Source organism: Notolabrus celidotus, chromosome 13, assembly GCF_009762535.1.
Source record: "Notolabrus celidotus isolate fNotCel1 chromosome 13, fNotCel1.pri, whole genome shotgun sequence".
Taxonomy (NCBI): Eukaryota; Metazoa; Chordata; class Actinopteri; order Labriformes; family Labridae; genus Notolabrus; species Notolabrus celidotus.
Genome location: NC_048284.1, coordinates 13,491,251 through 13,516,606, shown reverse-complemented (window position 1 = coordinate 13,516,606; position 25,356 = coordinate 13,491,251). Strand labels below are relative to the sequence as shown.

The following is a 25,356-nucleotide window of genomic DNA, read 5'->3' as shown; positions in this document are numbered from 1 at the left end:
AGGCTGAGGGATCTTTGCTGTTTTAATGACTTCTTCCTGCTACTGTATGTGCTTGCTACTCAAGATAAAACATGCTTTAATCCAGAGACAACATAAAAATGGTTGTTGACTAGGTGATCCCGCAGCAGAAATGGCTAAATCCTTATAAGTCACTGTCAGGCAGAAACCATGTACCACCAAAACAACTAATTTCCAGGAAGAAAAAAAGCCCCAATGTTTATCACATAACTAAGCACTGCATGAGACACTGCATGAGATTCAACCACAAGCTTTGAAGCAGCTCAGTTTGTAAGGTGCCGCAGAGACTAAATGGGGTCGTGCTTGCGACGCGTCTTGCCATTAATCAAAATCAAAGTCCAAAGTAAGTTTTCTATTTATTAACAAACCCTCAAAATAAATCAATACCAAAAAAGATCGAAATAAACAATGATAATGACGATGACGGTGCGGTCAACAAAAATCACTCAACCCCACTCACCCTCTATGTCAGGGGTTCTCAAACTTTTTGGAGCCAGGGATCCCTTACAGGTGAGAAAATTGTCCAAGGACCCCTCATAATTGCAACACAGATTAAGCACATTAGTGATGTGTCAGGATCAAAAGCTGTGGCTCTGAGAGCCGATGCTTGTGTGCCCAGCCCCAGCTCTGCTCACAGCTGAACTTTGTTTTGATTGGTCAGCATGGCGGCCATGCGGCCAATCACATGTAAGGATATGGGATACAGGTGATGGAGGGGAGGCTGTGTAACGTGACTTCATCTGTTCCTTCTGAGAGGGTTAGGGTTAGGGTTCTTCTGAAAGACAGGGCCAATACTCACTGAGAGGAGAAATCGGATCAGCCCATCCAAGCTGAGGCATCTGATTTTCTCAATGCCAACCTGCACTGAAAACATTAATAATGTTTGCTCAAGTTTGGTTCTGGTTCTGTTTGCTTGAGTTTGGTTCTTGTTTCTGTTTACTTGAGTTGGTTCTGGTTCTTTTTACTTGAGTTGGTTCTGGTTCTGTTTGCTTGAGTTTGGTTCTGGTTCTGGTTCTGTGTGCTTGAGTTTGGTTCTGGTTTTGGTTCTATTTGCTTGAGTTTGGTTCTGGTTCTGTTTGATTGGGTTTGGTTCTGGTTCGATTCTGGTTCGGTTCTGGTTCGGTTCTGGTTCGGTTCTGATTCTGTTCTGGTTCGGTTCTGGTTCGGTTCTGGTTCGGTTCTGGTTCGATTCTGTTTCTGGTTCGGTTCTGGTTCGGTTCTGTTCGGTTCTGATTCGGTTCTGGTTCGGTTCTGGTTCGGTTCTGGTTGGTACTGGTTCGGTTCTGGTTCGGTTCTGGTTCGGTTCTGGTTCGGTTCTGGTTCGGTTTGCTTGAGTTTGGTCGTGGTTCTGTTTTCTTGAGTTTGGTTCTGGTTCTGTGTGCTTGAGTTTGGTTCTGGTTCTGGTTCTGTGTGCTTGAGTTTGGTTCTGGTTCTGTTTAATTGGGTTCGGTTCTGGTTCGGTTCTGGTTCGGTTAAGTTCGGTTCCTAACCATAACCCTAACTCTAACCCTAACCCTAATCCTAACCCTAACCCTAATCCTAACCCTAACCCAAACCCTAATCATAACCCTAACCCAAACCCTAATCATAACCCTAAACCTAATCCTAATCCTAACCCTAATCATAACCCTAACCCTAATCCTAACCCTAACCCTAATCATAACCCTAACCCAAACCCTAATCATAACCCTAACCCTAACCCTCACCCTAATCAAAACCCTAACCCTAACCCTAACCCTAATCATAACCCTAACCCTAATCATAACCCTAACTCTAACCCTAATCTTAACCCTAACCCAAACCCTAATCATAACCCTAACCCTAATCCTAACCCTAACCCTAATCCTAACCCTAACACTAATCCTAACCCTAACGAAACCCTAACCCTAACCCTAATCCTAACCCTAATCATAACCCTAACCCTAATCATAACCCTAACCCAAACCCAAACCCTAATCATAACCCTAACCCTAATCGTAACCCTAACCCTAATCATAACCCTAACCCTCACCCTAATCAAAACCCTAACCTTAATCCTAACCCTAACACTAATCCTAACCCTAACCGAAACCCTTACCCTAACCCTAATCATAACCCTAACCCTAATCATAACCCTAACCCAAACCAAAACCCTAATCATAACCCTAACCCAAACCCTAACCCAAACCCTTATCATTACCCTAACCCTAATCCTAATCCTAACCCTAATCCTAACCCTAACCCTAATCCTAATCATAACCCTAACCCTAACCTTAACCCAAACCCTAACTCTAACCCGGTCCCTAACCCCAACTCCTAACCCTAACCCTAATCCTAACCCTAACCCTAACCCTGATCCTACCCCTAACCCTAACCCGAACCCTAACAACAACCCTAACCCTTATCATAACCCTAACCCATCCTTAACCCAAACCCTAACCCTAACCCTAACCCTAATCCTAACCCAGACCCCTAACCCCTAAAAGAATGGTTTTGTATTAAAATTGGGCATTATAAGGCTTCTCATAAAAACACCGTACGTAAGAGGGTTTTCAACACACAAACCATTATTTTTTGCAAAGTTACGGTAAAATATACAGCTACAAAAGATCCTACATTAAGAGCCGTTTGGGAGTCAAAAGAGCCGTCTCTCTGAAAAGAGCCGAACTTCCCATCACTAAAACACATGCTTACTACCATTTGCACTCTTAGTTGCTCTTGGAACTATTTGTATTGTAAAACGTATCAATGTAAATACTTCAGACCTGTACCATAGTGATAAACAGATAACACTTCAATTTGAATTAAGTAAATACCACTTGTATACTTTAAAACAGAGGGTCATTTCATTCCTTGTGGACTCAACATGACAGCATTTATACTTTTCAAGTCATTGATCTTAAACGCTTTCAGAAAATTAACAGTATCGAGACTCACATAGCCCTTCGAGCCACCAAATGGTATCATAACAATGGTGTATGTGCTGTTTTGTAATGACACAGCATAATTTTATGATTTACTAGAAATGTATTCAAATTATTTCATGGACCCCCACGCTATGGTTCGCGGACCCCTAGGGGTACCAGGACCCCACTTTGAGAACAACTGCTCTATGTGTACCTCCCGCCCCCAACTGAACAGGTAAATAAAAGGTTAACCACACCCATGAACCCAAAACCGGAAATGCAGTAAGCAATAAAAAAGGAAATAATCATGATTAACAACAACATTAAGGCCCCTACAAGCTTTTTAAAATACTTTTCATCTTTGAAAGAAAACATAATGACATGCATAAAATAAGCAGTCAGGATGCTGAACTCTCTCCCTGTTTTTCCCCCTCTTCCCATACTAGTGCCCCCTTCACAGACTTAACCCGGTCACTGACCCCCCCGCCCAGAAAAATCAACGCTGAGGTCTGTCATCCTCAGGACTGAAACGCACACACTCACTTTGATTTTAAATTGTACTAAAGCAAAGTTTCTGCACTGTTTTAAACTGTATTTCATATTTTTATTAGCTAACGCTTTTAAATTTTAGCTTATCTTTTTCTAGCTATATCCTATGTTTATCTGCTGTTGTCGTTGCAAGGGTCTGAGAGAGAAATGTAATATGAAATCCTCTGTATGTCTGGTGCATACTGCAGTTTTTGACAATAAAAAAGACTTTGAACGTTGACTTTGAACTTTGAATAAGAAGGTCAAAAGGATTGATTAACGCAAAAAGATTAAGATGATAAAATATGGAGATACAAGGTTTCTGCCCGACAGCAGTGTGTTTTTGAATAAGAAGAAGGCAGAATAATTTTCATTCCCCCCCTAGAATACAATCAACTGGATGAGTAGCTGTATCTGTGAAAAGCAGAGTCGTGAGCTACGACCCGCTACGACCTGGCTTAACATGTTCTGCAAAGGAAAAGTATTGTACCATGGCTCCTTTTTTTCTCTACAAAGTAAAGACGCACTAAGTTATTTTTTAGGGTCTTTCACAAAGTGGTCCCACCCCACTTCCACTCCCCTACAGGGTGAATTCAATTTAGAATCCCAACCACAGCTACACAGCACACCCACAGGTAAACAAGGCACTCTTCACTGAAGGGATAGTTCTTTTTTTTTTGAAGTGGGTACTTGTCAATAAGTGTATAACCCACAGGGGACACCGGTCAGCTTTGCCCCCTTTGTTGAGAGACCAGGTTGAGAACTGACAGGGAAGCTAGCCTATCAACTGCTGCAGATGGAGTCAGCTTTACTATGTAATTTAACTCATTTTGGACAGCACTCACTCGACCCCAGAAGGGTTGTTTGAGAAATGTTAAGTTTTGCCAATGCTGTCCCTCTAAGAAAAATATCAAACACTGGCTAAAACAGACTCTGCAAGTTCAATCTTCTTGGATGGAGAGTGGAGACCCTCGGGGTGAAATGTTAACAAATTGGGGTCCAATTAAGCATCAACTTGACACTGCCCGTAAAACCTTTGCAAGGTTTAATTCACTGCAGCTTCACTGCAAGAAGAGCCAGACAGAGAGTCAAAACCTGCTGACTTAGCCCTGAGCAGTTTTCTAAATGAGGCATTATAACCCTGAAGTGTTACGACCAAGTTTTAGAGCTCCACCTGACAACTGTCTGTTGATGTCAAGGTTTCAGTAGAGACAAAATCAAGGCTCCTATGTTTTTCTTTTAACCAAACCCTTGATTAATATCTGCTTCTTTTATTTTCTTTGCATCTAATAATAAGATAATAACATGTTAGGGAGTAGGGTTTTAATCAAATCAAGAGTAGTGTTTATAATCCTTCTGTTGCCCACTTTTCATTTTAATTTGAAAATCTCAACATCCAGGGTCAAATTTAACCACACTGATGACATGACCCACGCCTTTCCATTGCAATGTGCGTATGCAGTGGTGGACAAAGTGCACAGCTTCATTACTTAAGTCAAAGTATAGATACTCCAGGTCAAATATTACCCCAATACAAGTGAAAGTTGCTCTGTCAGATTATTACTTGAGTTAAAGTACTGAATACTTGCTTTTAAAAATACATAAGTATTAAAAGTACTTCTTAAAAAATCTCAAAACGTTGTATTTTCAAAGTACACAAGTGCAGTCAAGACTACATAGGAGTACATTCTGTTGCATTATGTTTATTCAGAAGCCATTACTTGAAATCTCTAAAAACTATACCATGGAATAAAAACAGAAACTAAGTTACTCCAAGCACAGACAACTTAGTTTGAAATGTTCATCTGGAATGAAACAAATGTTACGTAGCTCAACACACTTTCTTAGGTTGGACAGTGAATGTTTGTATGTTTGGGCAGAGTGGGAAACAGGGAGAACATTTCAAACGATACGTATCATTCTTCATTTCAAAAACCTCTAACACGGGCTGAAGTTATGGCCATGGGAGCTCAGGTGGAGAATTATAGCCATCATTACCACCTCCTAAATGAACTGCCTGATCTGAGCGAAATTAGCTCTTTGTTTGCTCCACGTTCAACCGTGGAGATGCACAACATACAGGTACGACTAAACCACTGAGACAAACAGAACTACACAAACACATTTTACTGTCTTAGGGATCAGATTTCAGAAAAGACAAGGAAATTCATGAGCTGACTTCAAAGCAAAAGTAGTGAGTAACTAGAGCATTGATAGAAATGTAGTGGAGTCAAAAGTACAATCATTGTCTTCTAATGTAGTGGAGTAAAAGTAATAAGTTCCTCCAAAAAATAATACTGAAGTAAAGTACAGATACTCAAAACATGTACTTTAGTACAGTACTCAAGTAAATTTACTATGTTACTGTCCACCACTGTGTATATATGAATGAGCGTGTGTGTGTAGAGTGACAATCAGAAGTCCAACTTATGGCAAGAAACAGTTTTTATTGTATTTCAGAATGACAAATAGCTATGGACATTACTTTTTGTTGTTTCAATACACAAGCAAATCTGTATGGACAATCATTAGGTAGATGAAAACCAAATAAAATAATTTGTACACATATCTTACAATACATACTGTAGTTCCTCACTGGCTAAAGCAATATGCATTATGCAGGAAGGTATTGCTATTCATATAGTACAGCTAATTACAGGTGATAAGAAAAAAAAAGCAAAAATAAGTTATTTAAATATCAATTACATATACAGAATGTGCAACTTCTGCTAAGCATTTCATATATGTAATTAAGAATTGTTTTTTTTTTTGTAAGAATGCTAAAACAAGCTGGAAGTGAAGACGTAGAGAAGGTTAACCCGTGAATGGTTCAAAAAACGTGGCATTGGGAACTCAATACTAAATGAAAATACCAGCATAACCCACTGAAACTCTTTATACCTGACGACAAACGTCCACTTAAGGACCTGTGAACAAAATGAAGCCAATTTTTCTTTTTATAAAACCGATAGTTTTACCCTCTAAAGTGCATTTACAGTGTCAGTATTTTCATTCTTTACAAAAAAACACTTGTTGGGTCTTTGACTCTTACTTTGAAAATGACCCCGCCCCCTTCTTCCTCCCTTTCTCAGAGCACCACTTTGATTGAAAAGAGAGAGGAGAGAAAAAAAAAAAGGCATCAAACTGCTATCTATCAAATGCCCACTACAAAAAAAAAAAACATCCTTACAATTTCAGAAGTAACACTTGGTCAAATGTTTCAATATGAAATCCTTGGAATAAGTCTTCAGTTAAAAAAAGAAAAAGGAAAGAAAGAGACATCCTCATGTTTTTGCAGTAACACTTTGTCCTATTTTTGAATGTGAAATCCTTGAAATAAGTCATATGCCTACTATACTGTTAGAAACACAAGGAAAAGTATTTATTTTACCAAAGACTTGCATCTTGTTGTCATCACTTCAGTTTTTGCCCCCCTTTCTTTTTTGTTACAAGCTGTTAGGTCACAATTTTCCCTGATTTGCAAGACTATTTCGTGTCATAGTGTTCATCCTGTCCCCTGACATTACTGCTCTTTTCCATCCACGCCTCCGTTTCACACAAGTCCTTTTCAGAGTTCCCGTCCAGCATTGATTATAGGAGACAGCATGATGTGTTTAAAATGTCCCCAACAGCTCATTTGTGCTATAATTCTTCAACACTGAAACAAAACTTCAGACAGTCCAATAAATTCCAGATATGACAGCGCAGATGTCAGCTGTGTCTTTGGAGCTTATTCTCTCCTCCCTCCTGTATCCCACAACATGCCAACATGTACAGGGAGTGTTGTTGGGATGTTAAAACATGTGACGACATTTGTGTCGTGCTTGTGGTTTTTGTGGCTTCGTAAGTATAGAAAACACGATTCATCAGAGGAATGTAGTGTGGTCGTGAAAAAGCAAGTAATTCTCAGACTTGGACACTTTCAGATCCCAAAGTCTTGCACCTTTAACACAGTTTCACCTCAGTCATGGTATAGTTAAAACTACACATTTGATTTCATGAAGCTATTCATTTATAATGGTAAGGCAACAGAATATGTGCTTGTATACACAGGGAATGTATTGTTGCTTTAAGATTTGACAGTGGAGTAAAAGAGCATTTGGGAAGAAGAGTATAGACTGTTGAGTATACTGGAAATATAAAAGGTATGATGTTAGCTGTTTCAGCTTAGCGATGACTGAGAGCTTGTCTCAAAGTAAGGCTGCAACATTCAAAAGGCAAACAAAACTTTTAGCATATAAATCATTTGAAAATTAACATATGCGTTATGCTATAATACAGAAAAATAATACAAACCGAGCCATCTCAAAACGAGCAGATACTCAAAGTTTGGTGTGTATTAAGTCGTCTGAAAGTCCCGATGTAATGTCTGTTGCGTTTCTCTGAAGTGGGAGTGATGAGTTGAGTGAGCACTTTGGCTGAGCTACTTCCTTAAAAAGACCCTCAGAAAATGTCGCCCCTGCCACAAAAACTTGAAAATGAAGCACTTATGAAATATGCAGGGAGTAAACTGTCTTTCTCTGTTTCTTAAAAAACATCCATCCTACAAAAGAGTGTGCAATCTTCCTTCAAGGCAGATCCAAGTCTTTATTTTAAGACTTTTGGGGGTGTCCTCAGAGTTGAAGCCATCCCACAGAGTGAGTCTACAGTCTTTTTTCTTAAAAAGGCAATAATCAAACATCTTGTCTTGGCTGTTCGGAGAAAAAAACCCTCTTCTCTTCAATGCCGTAAACATTTGAGAAACATGATAATGAGGGAAAATCAGAGAGCAGAGTGAGCTCACTTCAAGTCTTCTGACACGTGCGAGACAGGAAGTATGTGGTGCTGCTGTCCCGAGACTTGTGGTCAGTCGGCGTCTCGCCACCTACTGACCGTGTTTTTAAATGAGATGGTACTGACCAGTGACTTGATACCTGTTAGTTTTTGTGACTCCGCCCACACAGTTAGGACTGCACCCCTCTGTGTGTGCCGACCGATCGTGCCTCACTGACAAGTCTGCGGGCGTGTTTTTCATCTCGCACACCGGCCTCCCACACGCTGCTCTCTGTTAGCAAGGCCACGTGGCTCAGTGTGTCGATCCCCGCTGCCGTCAGGGATGTGGTGTACATGGGCAGGCCGATGGAAATGAGCCAATTGGAGACTGTGCTGATGTTCCCTGAGGGCATGGGCTTCCGGCACATCTCTGTCAGACCTCCAGAAGGGATCTGAATAACAAAACAAAAAAAATCAGATACTGTAGCTACTTTGAAGCAGGTATTATAAGTACCATTCCTAAATGATGGCTCCAGCCTTGGGTTCAAGGAACTCAGTCACAACTGGCCCATTTACTTTATAAGAAAGCCTCACAAGCATTTATCTATAACTCCAATAATCCCTTCACCCATGCTAAAAGTTTTTAGTAGAATCACTGTTGATGCCTTACAGCCATGCGGTGTTGTTTCCGCAGCTCTCTGACTCGGAGCTGGTCCATGTTGGAGGCCACGTCCTTGACCGGCTGCTCCAAATCCTCAGAGTAACGCTGCACCAGCGGCTGGGGGATTCCACACCGCCCATGCTAACGGACAGAAAGAAGGGGAGAAACGCTGTTTGACAACACTGTATTGGAATAGGAATACATTCAACATTGAGGAAGAGACAGCTATGAGGCATTTATGGGTTTAAAAGCAGTGGATAGACATCTAATATGAAGCTTAAGGGCATTTTGACTTATTACAGTTATTATGAAGACCCACATATGTTTGTTTTTGGTTCACTGAAACAGACTTAATGGATCAAATTACTCGTCTGAGACCATCTTCTGTCGTAATAAGGACGACTCTTAAGGGAGTTAGAGAAATGTGGAGACAACTGTCTAGAGTATAGACGCTATAATTATCATGAATTACTCAAGCCATTTGATTCTTATCTTGCTATTATACAGTCCAAAACTAAAACCCTGAGTTTCAGTTAAAGATCATGTTTCATGGCGGTGGTCGAGGATTGAACCAATGATCGCTGCGACAAGGACTATAGGGCGTGTGCCTAAACCACAAGACCACGGCGCCCTAACTCTACTGAAGCTTTCCATTGAGTTAACGATCTCTCTCTTCCCCATCAGAAGCTGAACTGGACTTTTTTTTAGTTTAGTTATAAACAGTTTACTATAAAACAGACCCAGATAAACTTGAGCTAGACAAGATGTATATTTAATCATATTTTTTGATAGAATATCCTACAGCCTAATAAATGAGGGAGGAAAATATAATGATAAATATCGTGTATCGCATGTGAAGTATGGGTAGAGGGCATCTGACAGTGGTACGATGGACATCTTGTTAACTCGCCCAAAATGTATTGTTAATACTGGTTGTTCTCTGTTTGTTGTTTTGTCTATTTGTCTGTTTATTATTTTTCGTGCCGGTCGAACTCACACATCATATTGTTATTTTTATCTATTTCACTTTTCGGCCTGGCACTATTTGGTCCTGTATGTTGTGGATATGTGCTGTTGAAAATTTAAAACCCAATAAAACTTAAGTCACATAAAAAAAAAAAAAAGATTTTAGATTAGGGTTGGTGATCTTTTTAAAATTTTAAAGTAAGATATCTGACTTTGTAGCTTTTACCTCAGTTTTTCTTTTTCATTTTTATTCATTTTTGCAGAACATAGGGTCGATAAAATGTTTTCTACTACCCCTTTAAGTCCACATCATTTACTATTCCAAACTTCTCGTTGCATCAGAGTCTGCTCACTCTTTTATTAAATAACAACCAACGTGGTATTTAAAAATTGCTCATGTTTGAATCAGTTTCAACCTGCGTCACCTTTGATTGCAGTTAAACTATTATGGCTTTGAACCCTACATGTAGCTCCTAAAGCGGCAGCATAGCTCTCATGTCTCTGCCATTCCACTTCTAACTAATAAAAAATCCTGCAGAGCTGTGCTGTGGTCTATCGCACTATTTCTCACCTCATCCCTGCATGCCTCTCTGTGTGTTTGTGTGTGTGTTTTTTTTTCTTCCTGGCAGCGTTGGGGGCTCCGCCGTGTTAAAGGGGGCCCCAGCCTGGGGTCTGGCGAGTGGCAGAGGGTTTTACAACCCCGTCTGCCTTCAGTAAGATTCAGCCTATAAAGTTAACAGTCTGAACCGCATCATAGTGAGACTCAGCCCGCAGTCTTTCCCTCAGATCCAGGCTGCATATTCATTATTGTGCACACACACACACCCACACACACAAATGGTCTTGCATACAAAGAAGGGCATCTGCAGACATAAAGAAACAACAAACTTTGGACTCTATTTTTAAACTAAAGCGGCTGATGCTGCTGGCCTTGAACAGGAGTAATTTGGATCCAAGCAGCAGTGAAATTATGACTGAGTTAAGTCAGGCATGTTACGATTCTAAACTGTAAGAGTCTGACGCCAGACAAGTATAGCCCCGAGGTGTCGTGAAGCCCCATTTTCACACTGCGCATGGAAACATGACTTCATATGTGGTTGTTATGAGTCGGCTCTGATGTGGTTTGTAAAAGCGAGCCTCACCTCATCGCTGTACCTTATTGTGCGTGTGTTTACATTTGTCTTACACAAAGACTTATACAGTGGCAGAAAAGTTAAGAATAACTATTACTGAAGGAGGTTTTTGTACTTCACTGGAGCACCTGCTTCAAGTGTTGAAAGCGCCAACCTTATACATATGGTGCATTCTGCAATCATCAATCTGCAGCCCAACCAGAAGTCATGCCAAATGTCATTTGCAATTCAAACTTTAAGTCATTTTTCCTCTTTCTGTGTTTGGATTGTTGAAACTTTCCTCACCTTGTCAGAGTACGGCTCCTCTGTCAAATCGATGCCCTCAGCCTCCAGCCGTTGTTCCAGGAGGGTGAGCAGGTCAGGGCTCATCTTAGTATGGGAAACCTTCCTGGAAACTGCCACCTTCCCTCCAAAATCTGACATCCATGGAGGCTGCACAGCTCGGGGACTGCCTGGCTCATCACCCATGGATGAGGCAGACGAAGTGGTGGCGCAGGGGCTGGCAGGGTTGCTCAGGGTCTTGGCTGGCAGAGCCGGGGCACTCGGGCTTGGGCTGCTGCTGCTGCTACGGATTATGGGGCTGCTGGGTTGAGAGCGGGTGAAGGAGTGGGTGGGTGAGGGAGTGGGAGATGGTGAAGAGGGCAGGGAGAGAGGCGAGTGACGCAGGCCGTTTGCTAGTCTTTCCCTGGACTTTTTGGCGGGAACAGGAGGAGGGACCGGAGGCTTTTTCAGGTGAGTCCGGATGACCCTCTCCCCGCTTGACTCAGGCGGACTTGGAGTCGGACTTGAGAGGGGTTCTGGGGGATGTGGGCACCGAGATGTTGCACAAGTGGGGTGGAGAGGCAGCTGGGAGGGGACAGGTGGCCTGTCAGCCCTTCGTTTTGGGGTCAGTATCGGAGCCCCATTCTGGTTTTGGGAACCCTCCTCTCTACAGACCTTGTTTGGGCTACTGTTGCCGGATTTGAGTCCCTCCTTTGCAAGCTTAAACTCCAACTCCAGATCCTTCTGCTCAAAGTTCTGTTCCCAGTTCAGATCTCCCAGAGAGTGGGAGCGTTTCAAGGGACCAGTGGGCTGTGGAGGTCCATCCAGGTCCTCACAGCTGCGGCTGGCCGGGATTGGGGACCGTCTCTGGGTTCTACGCAGCCCTAGTAAGTTGAAGCCCTTCAGGGTGGGTTTGATGAAGAAGCTTTTTGGGAACTTTGTGCGCTGGTTCTTGTTGTTCTGTTGCAGAGCTTCTGTTGATAGAGTCATGGGGAGGGTGGGGTAATCCGGGGACTGGAGGCCTGCTGAAGAACGACTGGAACGGGAGGTCTTTCTGCTTTTGCCTACAAGAAGAACACATCATATATTCTGTAAATACAGAGGTGTAGACACTTTCACTTTATATAACTACAATTTTTTGATGGTATTGAGCATTTTCCCTACTACTAATGCATGCTTTAATAACGTGAAAATTGTATCCTTTATATAAAAACTGAGTGTGACACATTTAGCTGTCATTGGTACCATTATTTTGCATTCTCTTCCTTTTTTTCCTTTTTAAAGCTGTAGATTTTGGCAACAGAAGTGGAAATAATTACAGAGAAAAGTGAAACATTATTCATGACAGTGCTGTGGCTCATGTGTGTTGCATCGGGGGAAAACGTTTGCAAGCTACCAATTACTTTTAATCATAGGAGTGATTAAAAAAAATCTACACTCAAACATCTGATTATTATTGTTTACAGCTAATCAGTGAACCACAGTCTAAGCTTGAGAAGTGTTTATGCAGAAAAGGGTGGAGTGCGCCTGGGATAAGATAAGCTTCTTTGACTCGTGACCAAGCTGGCTAATTTGTTGTTGTCATAGCAGTGATCCCAAATAGAGAAATCTGGACGGGACAAGGGAGTTCAGAAATATTGCAACAAAAGGACTGAAGCAACTTACCCTCTGTTCGCTGACTTACAGAGCGAAAATGGATGCATGAAATGGATGGTTGCCATAGAGGGTGGCTTGCCAAAGAGTTGAAATGTCAGGATGTCAGAGAGAAGTTCAATAGGTGGAATGTCATGTAATATCTCAGTGGTCCTCAGAAATGCCAAAAAGGAGTTAAGCGTGTTGATGTTTGTTATGGTCAGATAGGTACAAACAAGGAAAAGGGAAGGAAGCGAGACAGAATTTTTAGACATTAAGCCAGAGTCCAATGAGGCCTGCTGTCTGTCAAGTACATGTGAAATCAAAAGGCTACATAAGCTTATAATCTGTGGCTAATAACAGTGACTGAAAATTGTCAGTAAAGGTTACATTTTAAAGTAAAGAGCTTTATAACGCCATCATACACTGAAATATTAAAAGAGCCCTGTTAAGACTACTCAAACTGCTTTTCTTTCCAGGCACTGTGAGGAGATTTAAAAAATTGCTGTCACTCTATACTGATGCTTCTTCATGATATACAAAATATAATATGATTTTCAGCAACAAGAGTGGTTAATTCTTCAGGTTAGGTTGGATTTCTTTGCAATAAAGCCGAGGATATTCAGTACTCATGGAGGAATGTCTATGCTTGGGAAGAACTGAGCTGGTACTGTTTAGCAATGTCACCTAAATTAGCAAGCAGGAGGAGTTTCCTTTTTAATTTTCATATATGTTTTACATGTTACATACTCATGTCTGATACTGGAGCAGGGTTCGCATTAAGACCCACGTTTTCTGTTGAAGTTTTGTTTTAAAACGGGGAAACTCTACTAGTAGGGCTTAGCTAGCTAAAAGAGCTAAATGGCTATGAACAGGAAATCATGTTTATGCAGGTGCATGTGAATGATTCACTGCTCTTTAGGGACAATATAAACAAACCTTGTGTGTATTCACTTTATGTATTTACATTTATTGGGAAACTGGACCACATATCGTGATAACGGGCGACGGGTAATGCCAAACCGGTACGTCTGGTCCCCTGTTGTCAGCTAACTAACAGTAATACATCAGGAGTTGGCAACCTTTAGTCGTTGTTACATCACAGTTATCACAACCTCGCCACTCTACATCTTGCAAAAATATGCCTTGAATAAATTAAAGTAGTATTTAACCCTCCTGTTATGTTCGTTTCTCAGGGACAGCAATAATGTTCCTGGGTAACAACTTGACCTGGCGCATATTTAATTATCCAAAAGTATCAGAATCCCAAAAAATCCAAATAAACTTTTTTTAATATCATTATTAACTTCATTACTAACCATTAAAATCAATATTTAGTGCAATGGTGTTCTTTAATTTGCACAGATCATGGTTGCAAAGAAACATTTGGTGTTTGACACTGCTTTAAGTCTCCACTTTGACCCTAATATATAAAAATAATATAAACATGCAGTGGTGGGGTGCAAATGTGCCAAATAAGCCATTTCATTGATATGTCGTTTATGCTAATTAAGCCAAACAGAAGTTTCATAGCGAAAAAATACTGAACTTTTTTTTTTAGATTTTTGAACTTTAAAAAGGGTCAATTTGACCCGCAACATAACAGGAGGATTAAAAGAAAATCTGGATTCCATTCATTTGCTTCCACAAAAAATAAAAGTTTTAACAAGATCCACATCTTTACGACAGCGGGTGACGGTGCTCATGGGAAATGCACCTTGAATACACTATTGATTTTGTAATCAACACAACATGAAAACTCCTCACAGTGCCTCTAAACAGAACACACCATATAACTTAATGTATGTGAGAACATTAGGATATATGGTAATGATCAGTATGTATTTACAGATTACAGAAGTTGTTTGATGGTATGAGAAAATCTAGACAACAAGTTAGAGGGAAACTTGTCAGAAACATAAATGACGTTGAATAAATGATACACTCAGGGCTCTACAGTGACTTTTCCCTAAAGAGAGAAATACATTTTCTTCATTTTAATTGACTTCCATAATTTCAAATTTAAAGAGGCATAGTCTCCAGACTGATAATTATTCAGAATTATCTATTAATATTTAGTAAAATAGCAGTGATTTGAGGAACATGTACTGTAGAGCCCTGAAAGTGCAAGAAGAAAGGCAGAATGCTAGCTAAAAGTTATGCAGCTGGTTAAACAGCATTAAGTAGCATGGCTGGAAAAACAGAAAGAGGAAAACATAAAAACCAAGCAAGCAGCACCAGAGTCCTTTTTCTTTTTTAAAGAAGTGGCTTTTATTCCACAACTTTATTCTCTACTGAGTCAAATTGCACGCTTCACTGTTGAACCTGAATGACACATACACACATAAAAAGGGGAGCCCAGCGGATGCACTGGGTTACCCGACAGATATAGAGAGAGGACAAAGCAGTGATTTATGAGTCATGAGCTGTTAAAAAGAAAACAGAAAGCTTACAGTTTTATGCAGGAGAATAGAGAAAGTAAAAAAAAAAAGAAACAAATAAGACCTCAATAAATTCCACAATGAGAACTCTCTTACAATCTATGCACTACACTTTAAAAATATTTTCAACTTTTTTTAGGCACATACTGTTTCAATGGTGCAACATGGTCACTATAAACACAACAAAATGGTATGAAGACAAAAGATTTCAATGGCAGCTGAGATCTTTTTCCAACTTGTTTTTTTAAGCCCTATCAGCCTGTATAATCACCACTGCAAAATAAAAACAGGCATTTAATGACATGCTACTCTGCAGGCTGTGACACTCCATTAAAAACTGCCACAAAATATTCTCTGAGCTCGTAATCATCCGCCCCACATCCCTCCAGCAGCCTTGCATCCACAGGAAGAAGAGCTGGGAATCTGAGTCCAGTACTAGGCAGAGAGTTTGTTCTCATCCTAGCAGTTCTGTGCATGGGGGAGGATCTCTCTCTCTGTGCTACCAGCACTGCAGGCTTGACTAGGCTTAGTGGTCTTGGAGGACCTGGCTCCCTCTCTGATACAACTCGACTTTGGCAATGACGATACAGAGTGCCTACAAGATGGAAAAGAGGGGTGAAAAAAAAGTGGGGTAAAGGATAGAAAAAGTGTGTGAGGTAAAAAAGGAGGCACCCATACAAGAGTGATTAAGGTAGGGTGCAGGTGAGGTGAGGTGAGGTTTGGGGGCGGGGAAAGGAGCTGTCTGATCGGCGGGTCAAGAGGAGTGAGATAGGTGAGGTGTGGAGGAAGCATGGCGAGAGATGGAGCAAAGGTGGAAGCCCACAGAGGAGACGGCAGAAGGACCCAAACTAGGGCTTTACTAGCTAGACTACTTCTGAGTGGGGTCTTTGGTAACAGCACTTTAAGCTACGTATAGCTATCATTACCATTCTCCAGGTTCTCATTGCTCTCATAGCAGCCAGAGTCTCGCGGAGAGTCTCCCACCAGGCCCTGTCCCTCAGACAGCAGCTTCTCCTGGGAGCCTGACAGGCCGCTGCGCTCCGGGTCGCTGCTACCTGGAATTACAGAAGATGAAGAACATCGGGTTTTATCATCTAAATTTTGATACTGGTGCAAAATTAATAATCCCTTTTCATGATTTAAAAAGATTAGACACACTTTTTTCCAGGTATTTCTCACTATGTATTTAGTTTTGTTTGACTTTGCAGTGCAGCTGATCTTTGTTTTTACTGTTTCACAAAATTTGGACACAGCTAAACTTCACTGGCCGAAAGGGACTGAATATGTAACTTTTTGAATTCCAGGTCAAGGCCAAAAGGTGACTCTGGATGCCATGTTGTCAATTTGTTGGAAATCCCCCAGGTTTTTTTTTTTTACAGCAATCAAAAACAAATTCTGGAAGAGTCCAAGTTTTCTTCCAAAAAGACTGGTCTGATCCTAAAAATGCATCTCTTTTTAATCAGTGACATCACTCCTCCTATTGCTGCTTTGATTGGAAGAACATATGTTACCACCTTGCTTCACACTCATAAACCAATCCATCCATCTGCTTACTTTAATTTGATGAATAACCATCGTTTTGAATATGGATTATAATCTATTGAATATCATGCCCATGAATGTGGGGTTTTCTTTAGGCTCTGCAAATAGAGGTGCTCTTACTTATCTATCTTATACGGGTGTGTCTTTCTGTTTTAAGTCTACTTACTGTCATACTCCTGCAGCAGTTCTACAGCAGTAAGCAGCACAGCTCTATGCTGGGGATCTTTGATGTTCAGCTCATCCAGGTCCTCCTCTTCCAGCAGCTTGAACGTGTCCAGGTCCTCATAGCCGTTAAACAGGAAAGTGGGCATGTGCTCCTGCAGGACAGAATACCGAATCTGAATTTAAATTGTCATCAGAGGAGCTAAGAATAAGGTTGTCTGAAGATTGAAACAAAAATACCCAAGACTTCAGAGAAGTACACTTTGAATCTGATTCATGGATGACTAATACTTTGGGATTAAAGTATGAAATATATGTAATGAAAACACAGAGGTTAGGTACAGGGAAGAAAAAACAAAAGGTGGGTGCCCACTTGTCATCTGCTCATAAATTCTAATCCATGTTGTTTATTTTTAAACCTCCAGTTAGCTAAATCCACAGTGCTATTTGGTTTTTAAATGCCATGTAATCACTTGAAGCCATGGCTAATTCCGCTATGGCTGCCTCAATCAGTCAACATACTTTAATATGGCTCAAACTCTGTCATGTTGACAGGCACATAAAAGTGAGTTGTAGCCGCATTAGTGAGTTAGCGGTACCCAGAAACAATAGAGTCTCCTGCCGTTCAAGACTTAATTAGGACTTAAATGGAAACCTGCCAAAATTAATGTGAGGGCAAGAACTGAAACTGAAGGTGGGGACGATTTACATCAAAGTGCTCTCCAGCCACAGAAGGCAAAATCTAAAAGGTTGTCACCCAAAACCACTGTGTTATCTAAGAGGGCACGGACAGAAAAAGAAGTTAAAGTCCAGATACGCCCTGTGTGAGTGCACAGTCAGCTATCATTCAACACATTCGTAACCGCTTCCACTTTGAATATTGCTGGGCTCTGCGTTTGTGCGACCCACACACTCTGTTGGACGAACACAGACTGTGTCAGACTGTGTGTCACCAGCAAGACCTTCAATTACAATGGTGGAGTCCACAGCAGAGGACTGAGTGTTCTCTCTGTTCTATTTTCTGCTGGATGGTTCGGGACTAAACAAAGGACCACCAACTAACACAAAACAAACATGCAGCCCCGGCTACCCATTCATAGTGCCCACTTTGTCCATTTTGCCCTGTTAAAAAAACACTCAGACAGGTTCTATGTTCAAGGATTATTTGGCAGAGAATTTTTTTACACAATAAGAAGTTATATGACATAACTACAATGACTCATAGAATGTCTCTTCTCTCCCCTTGTTCCTCATTAAAATGGAGGCGAAGGGGGAGGTGGAGTGTACAGCCTGGCATAGCAAGTGAAGGGGCTAGCCAAAACATGGTTTTCAACCTGGCTTTCTGCCTTTCTTGTCCCGTCTTCCTCTTTTTAAAATCTCTCCTCAACTCCTACCCCTCTCTTCTCTCCTCTCATTCCTCATTAAAATGGGTGGTAGTGGGGGTAGAGCACACAGCACAACCTGGCTGGGGTAGAGCTAGCTAAAACAAGCTTCTTGCACTGGCTCTGCCTTTCTTGTCCTCTTCTTAAAATATGTCAATACAGTCTTTGTACTTTCTTTTTCTTGTTTTCTCTTGTTCCTAATCAAAATGAAAGGTAGGGGAAGGTAGAGCATGCAGCCCAACCTGGCAGGAGTAGAGCTAGCTAACATGCTTCTTGCCCCAGCTCTGTCTTTCTTGTCCTCTTTTGAAAAATCTCTCTGCGGAACCTTACTGTTTTCTCTTTCCTCTCCCCCTAAAAATGGGGGAGGTAGAGCATACAGCCTGGCCCAGCAGGGAACAGGGCTAGACAAAACAGGATTCTCTCCCTGGCTCTGCATTTCTTCACCTCTTTTTAAAATCTCTCGACAGATTCTGCTCTCATTTTTCTCTCTTCCCTAATTAAATTGGGAGGTAGAGCATACAGCCCAACATGGCTTGGGTAGAGCTCGCTAACATGCTTCTTGCCCTGTTTTTTCCTTTACAGTCCTCCTGTAAAATCTCTTTACAGACCCTTTCTCTGTTGTCTCTTTCTTCTCTTCTCTCATTCCACTTTAAAATGGGGGGTTAGGGGGAGGTAGAGTGCCTTCCTTGTCCTCTTCTAGACATCTCCTTCTGAATTTTCTCTTCTCTTTTCTTTTTTGTTCTCTTTCCATGTGGGTATGATGAGAGCTGGCATGGAAGGTGGTAGATCTGGGACATTGGTGCTAACTGCTGAGCCTTCTTGAGGTGTTGTAGGTCTAACTTTACGATCACCGGTGAAGGGAGGTTCCTATGTGATAAACCCATTGATGTGTTGGCTGTGGCCACTTACAACCATTTGGTAGTAACTTCTTTGTAAGGCAAAAGGACCAGGGTGAGGGTGTACACTTTTACAATGAGCAGAACAAATCCCAGAAAAGTATTAATATAAAAAATTACTGGTATGCAAAGACTTAATTTGCAAACTGTTAACTCTAAAAATACTTTCTGTTTTGACTAACTTGCCCAGAGCAGGAACACTGTGGTGACTCAGGGGAACCGGCAAGCACCCTGACACACTTTTAACGCCTAGTCTCACAATTTATGCAGCCTATGTTTTAACATTAATAACCTACTCTGAGTCTCTAATCTGTGTCTTGGCCATCAGGCTGACCGAAGATAAAAACACACAACCCCCCTAAGTCTTGTGTCTCTATTTGTGGGAATACAGCCTGCTGACTGTCGGAGTGGGAGGAGAGGACATTAAGCTCACAGCTCTGAGTAGGGTTTGGATCTAAGATGTGAGTTATTTGTTGGGGCGTGGCGTGAGAAAGTGGGTGTTAATGTTTATGTATCTGTGTGCGATCAAACATCCAGAGCTGTGTAGCCTGTAATAACCTTCCCTATATTTATCTCTTTGTGTCTGCAAATGTGTTTTGATGATGTATTGCTAAAGCAGGGTATTCATCCACTTGTAAGATTTGCTGTCGCTTGTGCACAGACAAATCTACCGAAATTATCTGCCTATGAAAATTCAACAGGCATTAATCAAAGCTGTTATTCTGTATTCAAAATGTTGCAGCTCTGTGTCAAATCTACCTTGAGATTAATACGCTCCAGCAGGTCCTCCACTGATGAAGGTTTGGGTGGTCGACCCTTCCTCCTCCTCCTCACAGGCCTTTTGGGCTTCTCCTCTTCTTCACTCAGCACATCCACATAGATGAACTTAAACGTGCCCACTTTGTTGTTCAGGAGGCCCATCCATGTACCCATGGGCGGCTTACTGATAATGTCAATCACATCACCACGCTGGAAAAACAAGAGGTGATGATATTCAGAAAGTGTTTGGAGATTATTGTTTTTTCAAGCTCTCTTGCGAAAGCAGGACTTGTAATTGCATGTCATACTTCTAAAACATGAAAATAAGGGTGGGGGTGGGAGTAGAGACTATTTCCAGGTCACAAAGTGTGTATTACCTTGAGTTTGAGGGAGTCTGTGTCATACGGGCTGGGTGTGAAGTCTGTATGGACTCGAGCTCGGCCACAGAACGGTCCTCTATAAGGCGGCTCTTCATCATCACCGTCCTCTGACTTCACACTTTCTCTGTTACTGGCTGACGAGTCCGTGGTGCTCACTGTCTGACCACCTGAGACACAAACAGACAGAAACCCGCTCGTGAGGATTCATAAAAGCTATAAAAAGACTGCCTGTGAAGCCACTTGTAACAAAAAGCATATGTAAACAGTGATTAAGTGGATGTTTCTATGATCAAACACTGGCTAAAGCTGCTATTAAACATCTTCAGGCCATGCTCATGATCTAATACCTTGCATGTGAGGCCTAATAGATTTTATTTTGCAAATCTTTCTTTTATCTTGTAGCTGCAATTACAGGAAAACTCTCAAGTTCTGTAAAAAGGAGGAGCTCAACATGTAGTGAAACTGTTGAAATCATGTCTTCAGCTTGGAATTGAGGCAAGAGTTCTCACCTAATCGTTACCGTATGTTGGCCTGCATGTTTGTGTGCACGTTCTAAAGGCTTTAAACATTGTAAGACGGCCAAGGCTTTAAATAATGGAGGGTATTTAACCCACAAGGACGTGATGGAAACAACAGGTTGAAGTAATCAGAAGTTGTGAGATGACAAGAGAGCTTGAAAGCTTTATGAGATCACAACACACGAGGCAGCTGGTGTGAGAGGGTGTGATCAACAGAGAAAATTACTCTTCATGGCCATCACTCTATGAAATTGGTGCTTGGTAATTTCAGACGGATCACAGAGGTTTAGTTATGTGTAAGTAGAGGTAAAGTAAAGATGAAGAGGCAGCATGTGTTAAGAGCACCATCTAGTGTTAAAGATGGAAATCAGTTCTAAGATACACAGCTGTTTATTTTGCTCCCTCTTGTTGTTCATGCTGTACTGAGACCTGATAATAATAATTATGACTGACTGGGCCTGGAGGAAGAAAAAAGCCTATGCCACTCATTAAGATGCTAAATCAAGCAAAACACACTAAAGATATAAGACTTCCTCTTTTAACCGAGTGTTTTCTCACTTACTCATAGAACTTTGTCCGCTGAGTGAACTACGCAGACTTTCCACAGAGCCTCCGGCCTTCAGCTTCGGCTTCTCCAGAGAGTCGGTGTCAGGCTGCGGGGACTGAGGGGAGCCAGGGGTTCCATCTGGACTTGACTGAAAGACAGAAAGAGAGCGATGCAGATGGTTAATGAAGGACGTGGGGGGAAGAAACAAAGGAAATATTGTTGGTTAGGAGCGGAGAGGATTTAAGGGATGGGGAAGTGTGGTTTAGATGTTGGATATGTGAGGGAATGGTGGAAATAAAGATGGAGAGCATTGGTTGACTAAAAAGGGAGATAGTCGGGTCTTCATAGGGGTGTAAAAAAACTTTATCATTGTTTAAGCAAACAGGTAAACATGTAAAAGCATTAAAGCCTCTGCAAAGAGTTTATAACTTGATGTGAAACAGACTGAAATTAATAGTGATGTCTCTTTGTGACCTAAAAAGGCAAATGAGACCATCAGCAATAACAATGAGGTCATTTGCAATGCCTGTCATGGCCTGCCAGGGGGGCTGGTGTTAGAAGACAGTTTGCCAAAGAAACAGCCATTTAATACTCTTATCAGAACAAATATTCACAATTTGACTATTAGAAAATATCAATATGAATCATATTTGTCAAAAACACTACCTATGCATGTGCGGAAAAAGATCACTGAAGGGATCAGATGGATAACTTTGTCCACAGGGGGCGCTAAAATCAGCACAAATTGAAAGTTCCCCACGGGAGCTTTGAGCACAAACATGGTTTGGCTGCATAAGATTTATGTTCTGAAACAATGTTGTTTTAACTTACTGTTAAATAGAGAAAGAAAAAGTTTTTCATTTAAAAACCTCTTAATATGACCAAGTCTTGAAAATAACTACAAACTACATCTGATGTTAACTTAAAATGCACTAGGATTGGAAACAAAATGTCTCACTTCAGCTTAAGGTGCATTTCGATCAAGAGTTCCGCAGTCTTTTAGTCACCAGAACTACTTCAACTGTGTAAACTCCACAAACACTGTTACGTTCAACAGAAAGTCCCAGGACCTTTGAAAAGTACTACCCCCAAAGCAGGGGCTTTTCAGGGGGGGGATCATCTACCCCTGAACTAAATTTAGACCCTGGTTCCTCCGGTCGAAATGCATGTAGTTCAGGGTAAAGTCCCTTCTGGGGTAAAGTTCCTGCGGTGGAAAAACGCCTTTAGTCTTCGGCTGTCGGTACTACACTTTACATGTCTTACTGTATTGGTTAATGGTTAAGCTTTGTTTTTTTAACACATGGGCTTTTGACTTATCTCAAACATAATCTTTAAAGTTTTGAGGTACTGGATGTTGAAGCTTTAATTCTAACTACAAACTAATGTTCAATCTCTGAAGATCTCCTCTAAAAATTCTATAGATGATTCTAAATCAGAAGCATCAGCTCCTCATCAGCATTTACTGTACTGTACTGTGTTCATTTTTCCAATGGTCCACTAGGGGGCACTGTGGTTTATAAAATGACCACATCTAAAACATTGTAACATGGCAATTAATTTGTCTTTGCTCTTTCCCAACCAATGTCTCTATGACTCATGCCAGAAAATGTGGGTCAGAGTGCTGCGGCCACCGTGACAGACAGATGTTGAACTACTTATTAATGACACATTCTGCAGGGCAGCGTCAAACTGGAGGACTGCACCGGCCACTGGTGGAGCCACTGGATGCCCAGAAATGAGGCCAGTGTTCAGATGAGATGCTCTTTCTACACACACTCTCACACTTCAAGTCTTCATTTCCTAAGAACTAGCCTTGGGGAGGTTTGCATCACTGCATGAGCTCAGCATGAAGCACACACTCCACCCTACACACAGGGCCCAGGGAGAGCACAGCAGAGGGGGAGCCAATTCGTGTGTGTGTGTGTGATTTATTGCTCGATGTTTATTCTGTTACTAACACAAATACTCCCACCCACTCACAGCCTGCCTGTGGACAGAATATGTGGCTTACACTGCAAAACATGCTCTAAATGTTTGCAGAACATCAGGAGCTTTTATGTCTTTACAGCAATGCCTTTAAAGGATTAAAAGCATCCTCTGTGGAGTTGTGGAACTGTTCATTTATGAGGATTTTAAAATGAACTTAAGATTTGACTTGGTGTTTATTCATCATTGCCCAAAAACAATGAGAAAATATTTGCAATCTGAACTTATTTCAAATAAGTCATTAAAAATCGTCATCGGGGTGTATTTCTGTTCATATAACTGATCCCTGAAATCTGAACAACAACTGGAGAAGCCAACTGGAGGGAGTTTTGTTGATATAAGGTATTTTTTTCTTACCATAATCACACAGCAACCATTTTCCTATCCCACTCAGAGTGGGAAGCTCAGATGCTGTTATATTGTTGTGTTGCTATGTTCCAGACTCTTGATGCTAGGTTCAAAATTTCTAACAGTTGATTGCTTCACCATTTTCAAATGTTCAGCAGTGGAATGACAATTCACAGTAAACATCTGGAAGGAAATTGAGCCTCAATAGAAGATAAATCAATATATTGGGCAAGTCTTAAGCTACTATCAGATAGCTAGCGTTAATAACCAGCAACCAGGGCAGGCCTGTAACATTGGCAGTATAGGCAAATGCTAGGGGCACCAGCCATCCAAAAGGGGCACCGCTTGGACCCTAAATGAGTGAGGAAGAAAATTTGAAGATAAAAGGAAAACTAATATTATTTAACTAATATAATTTGGGGTTAAATTGAGGACTGATGCAGGTCTAAATTTAAAAGATTGTGATTCACTTCTGTTTTTTTAAAAAAAAGGTTTGCAAAGCAGTTTTTTAAATCTATAAGTGTTCATGATTCATTTGTTTTTGTTTTGTTTTCGTTGTTTTCTTCACACTTTATGAAATTATAATAACAATAATAATAGCAATGATAAAGGTAAAATAAAACAGAATAAAATAGAATAAATTAGAATAGAATAAAATAGAATAAAATAGAATAAAATAAAATAACATAACATAACATAACATGACATAACATAACATAACATAACATAAAATATGGCAACTATTACTAGTATTAGTTCAAAGTGTGTACTGTGAAACTTATTGTTATATAATGACTGAATAAATACTACTACTACTACATTATGTATTTTGAAATAGTAATCAGTATTGTTGCCATTTTGTTAATGTTCTTTTAGAGGTAATTTTTTATCTTAGAATAAAGAAAACCTGTAAAATAAAAAGCTGTATGTCAATTTTCTTGAAGTGTATGTGTGTTGTGATTGTTGGTGGAGTTGGTTATAATACAAGGGGTACCATTTGAAATCTTGCCTTGGGCACCAAGTAGGTTAGGGGTCGGCTCTGCTAGCAACTGACTCAGCTATATTCCTGTTAGCTAAAGCAGGCTCAAAGCTAACAATACAGTAGAAATCTAGCTGTATTTAAAATTGTCCTCATAGCTGTGTTGCTAATGTATTTAGAGTGGCATGTTAACAATTGCCAGATAAACAGCATTATAGCATCCTCTGAGACTTAAAAAATGAAGTTGCTAACATTACATAAGGTCGTTATCAAGTGTATGTCCATGTAGTTACCATGTTGAGTTTAACATAATTAGTTAAAATATTTTCTTTTGGCCTCCATGTTTTTTCTCTCACAATGACTAAATGTTCACGAGCACATCAAAGTCTGAAGAATAACTTTCCAACCTGCTTCATCAATCGCTCTCTCACCTGTTCTGACAAGGAGCTGCTGTACTTCTTCGACATGCGTTTCCTCATCGTCTCCTTGACCGACTTGACCTTCTTGCCCAGAGAGATGCGAGACGTGGTGGGGGATTTGACCACTTCCCGGTATATGGCTTCCTGATCTTTATTCTGTG

At 40.9% G+C, this 25,356-nt stretch overlaps 1 protein-coding gene across 10 annotated transcripts in view; it reads right to left on the bottom strand.

Annotated features, from left to right (window-relative positions):
• Positions 1-5,858: 5,858 nt before the first annotated feature.
• sash1a (SAM and SH3 domain containing 1a) overlaps positions 5,859-25,356 on the bottom strand; it is a 335,265-nt gene continuing 315,767 nt past the window's right edge. For all 10 annotated transcript variants that reach the window (XM_034699170.1, XM_034699165.1, XM_034699167.1 and 7 more), the window contains 9 exons: positions 25,208-25,351; positions 21,479-21,611; positions 20,396-20,565; positions 20,019-20,228; positions 16,986-17,136; positions 16,204-16,332; positions 11,229-12,268; positions 8,854-8,985; positions 5,859-8,635 (listed from right to left, as the gene is read on the bottom strand). In XM_034699170.1, the coding sequence (XP_034555061.1) occupies positions 8,375-8,635; positions 8,854-8,985; positions 11,229-12,268; positions 16,204-16,332; positions 16,986-17,136; positions 20,019-20,228; positions 20,396-20,565; positions 21,479-21,611; positions 25,208-25,351 (2,370 nt within the window). In that variant the 3' untranslated portion in view covers positions 5,859-8,374. The remainder of the gene's footprint in view (positions 8,636-8,853; positions 8,986-11,228; positions 12,269-16,203; positions 16,333-16,985; positions 17,137-20,018; positions 20,229-20,395; positions 20,566-21,478; positions 21,612-25,207; positions 25,352-25,356) is intronic.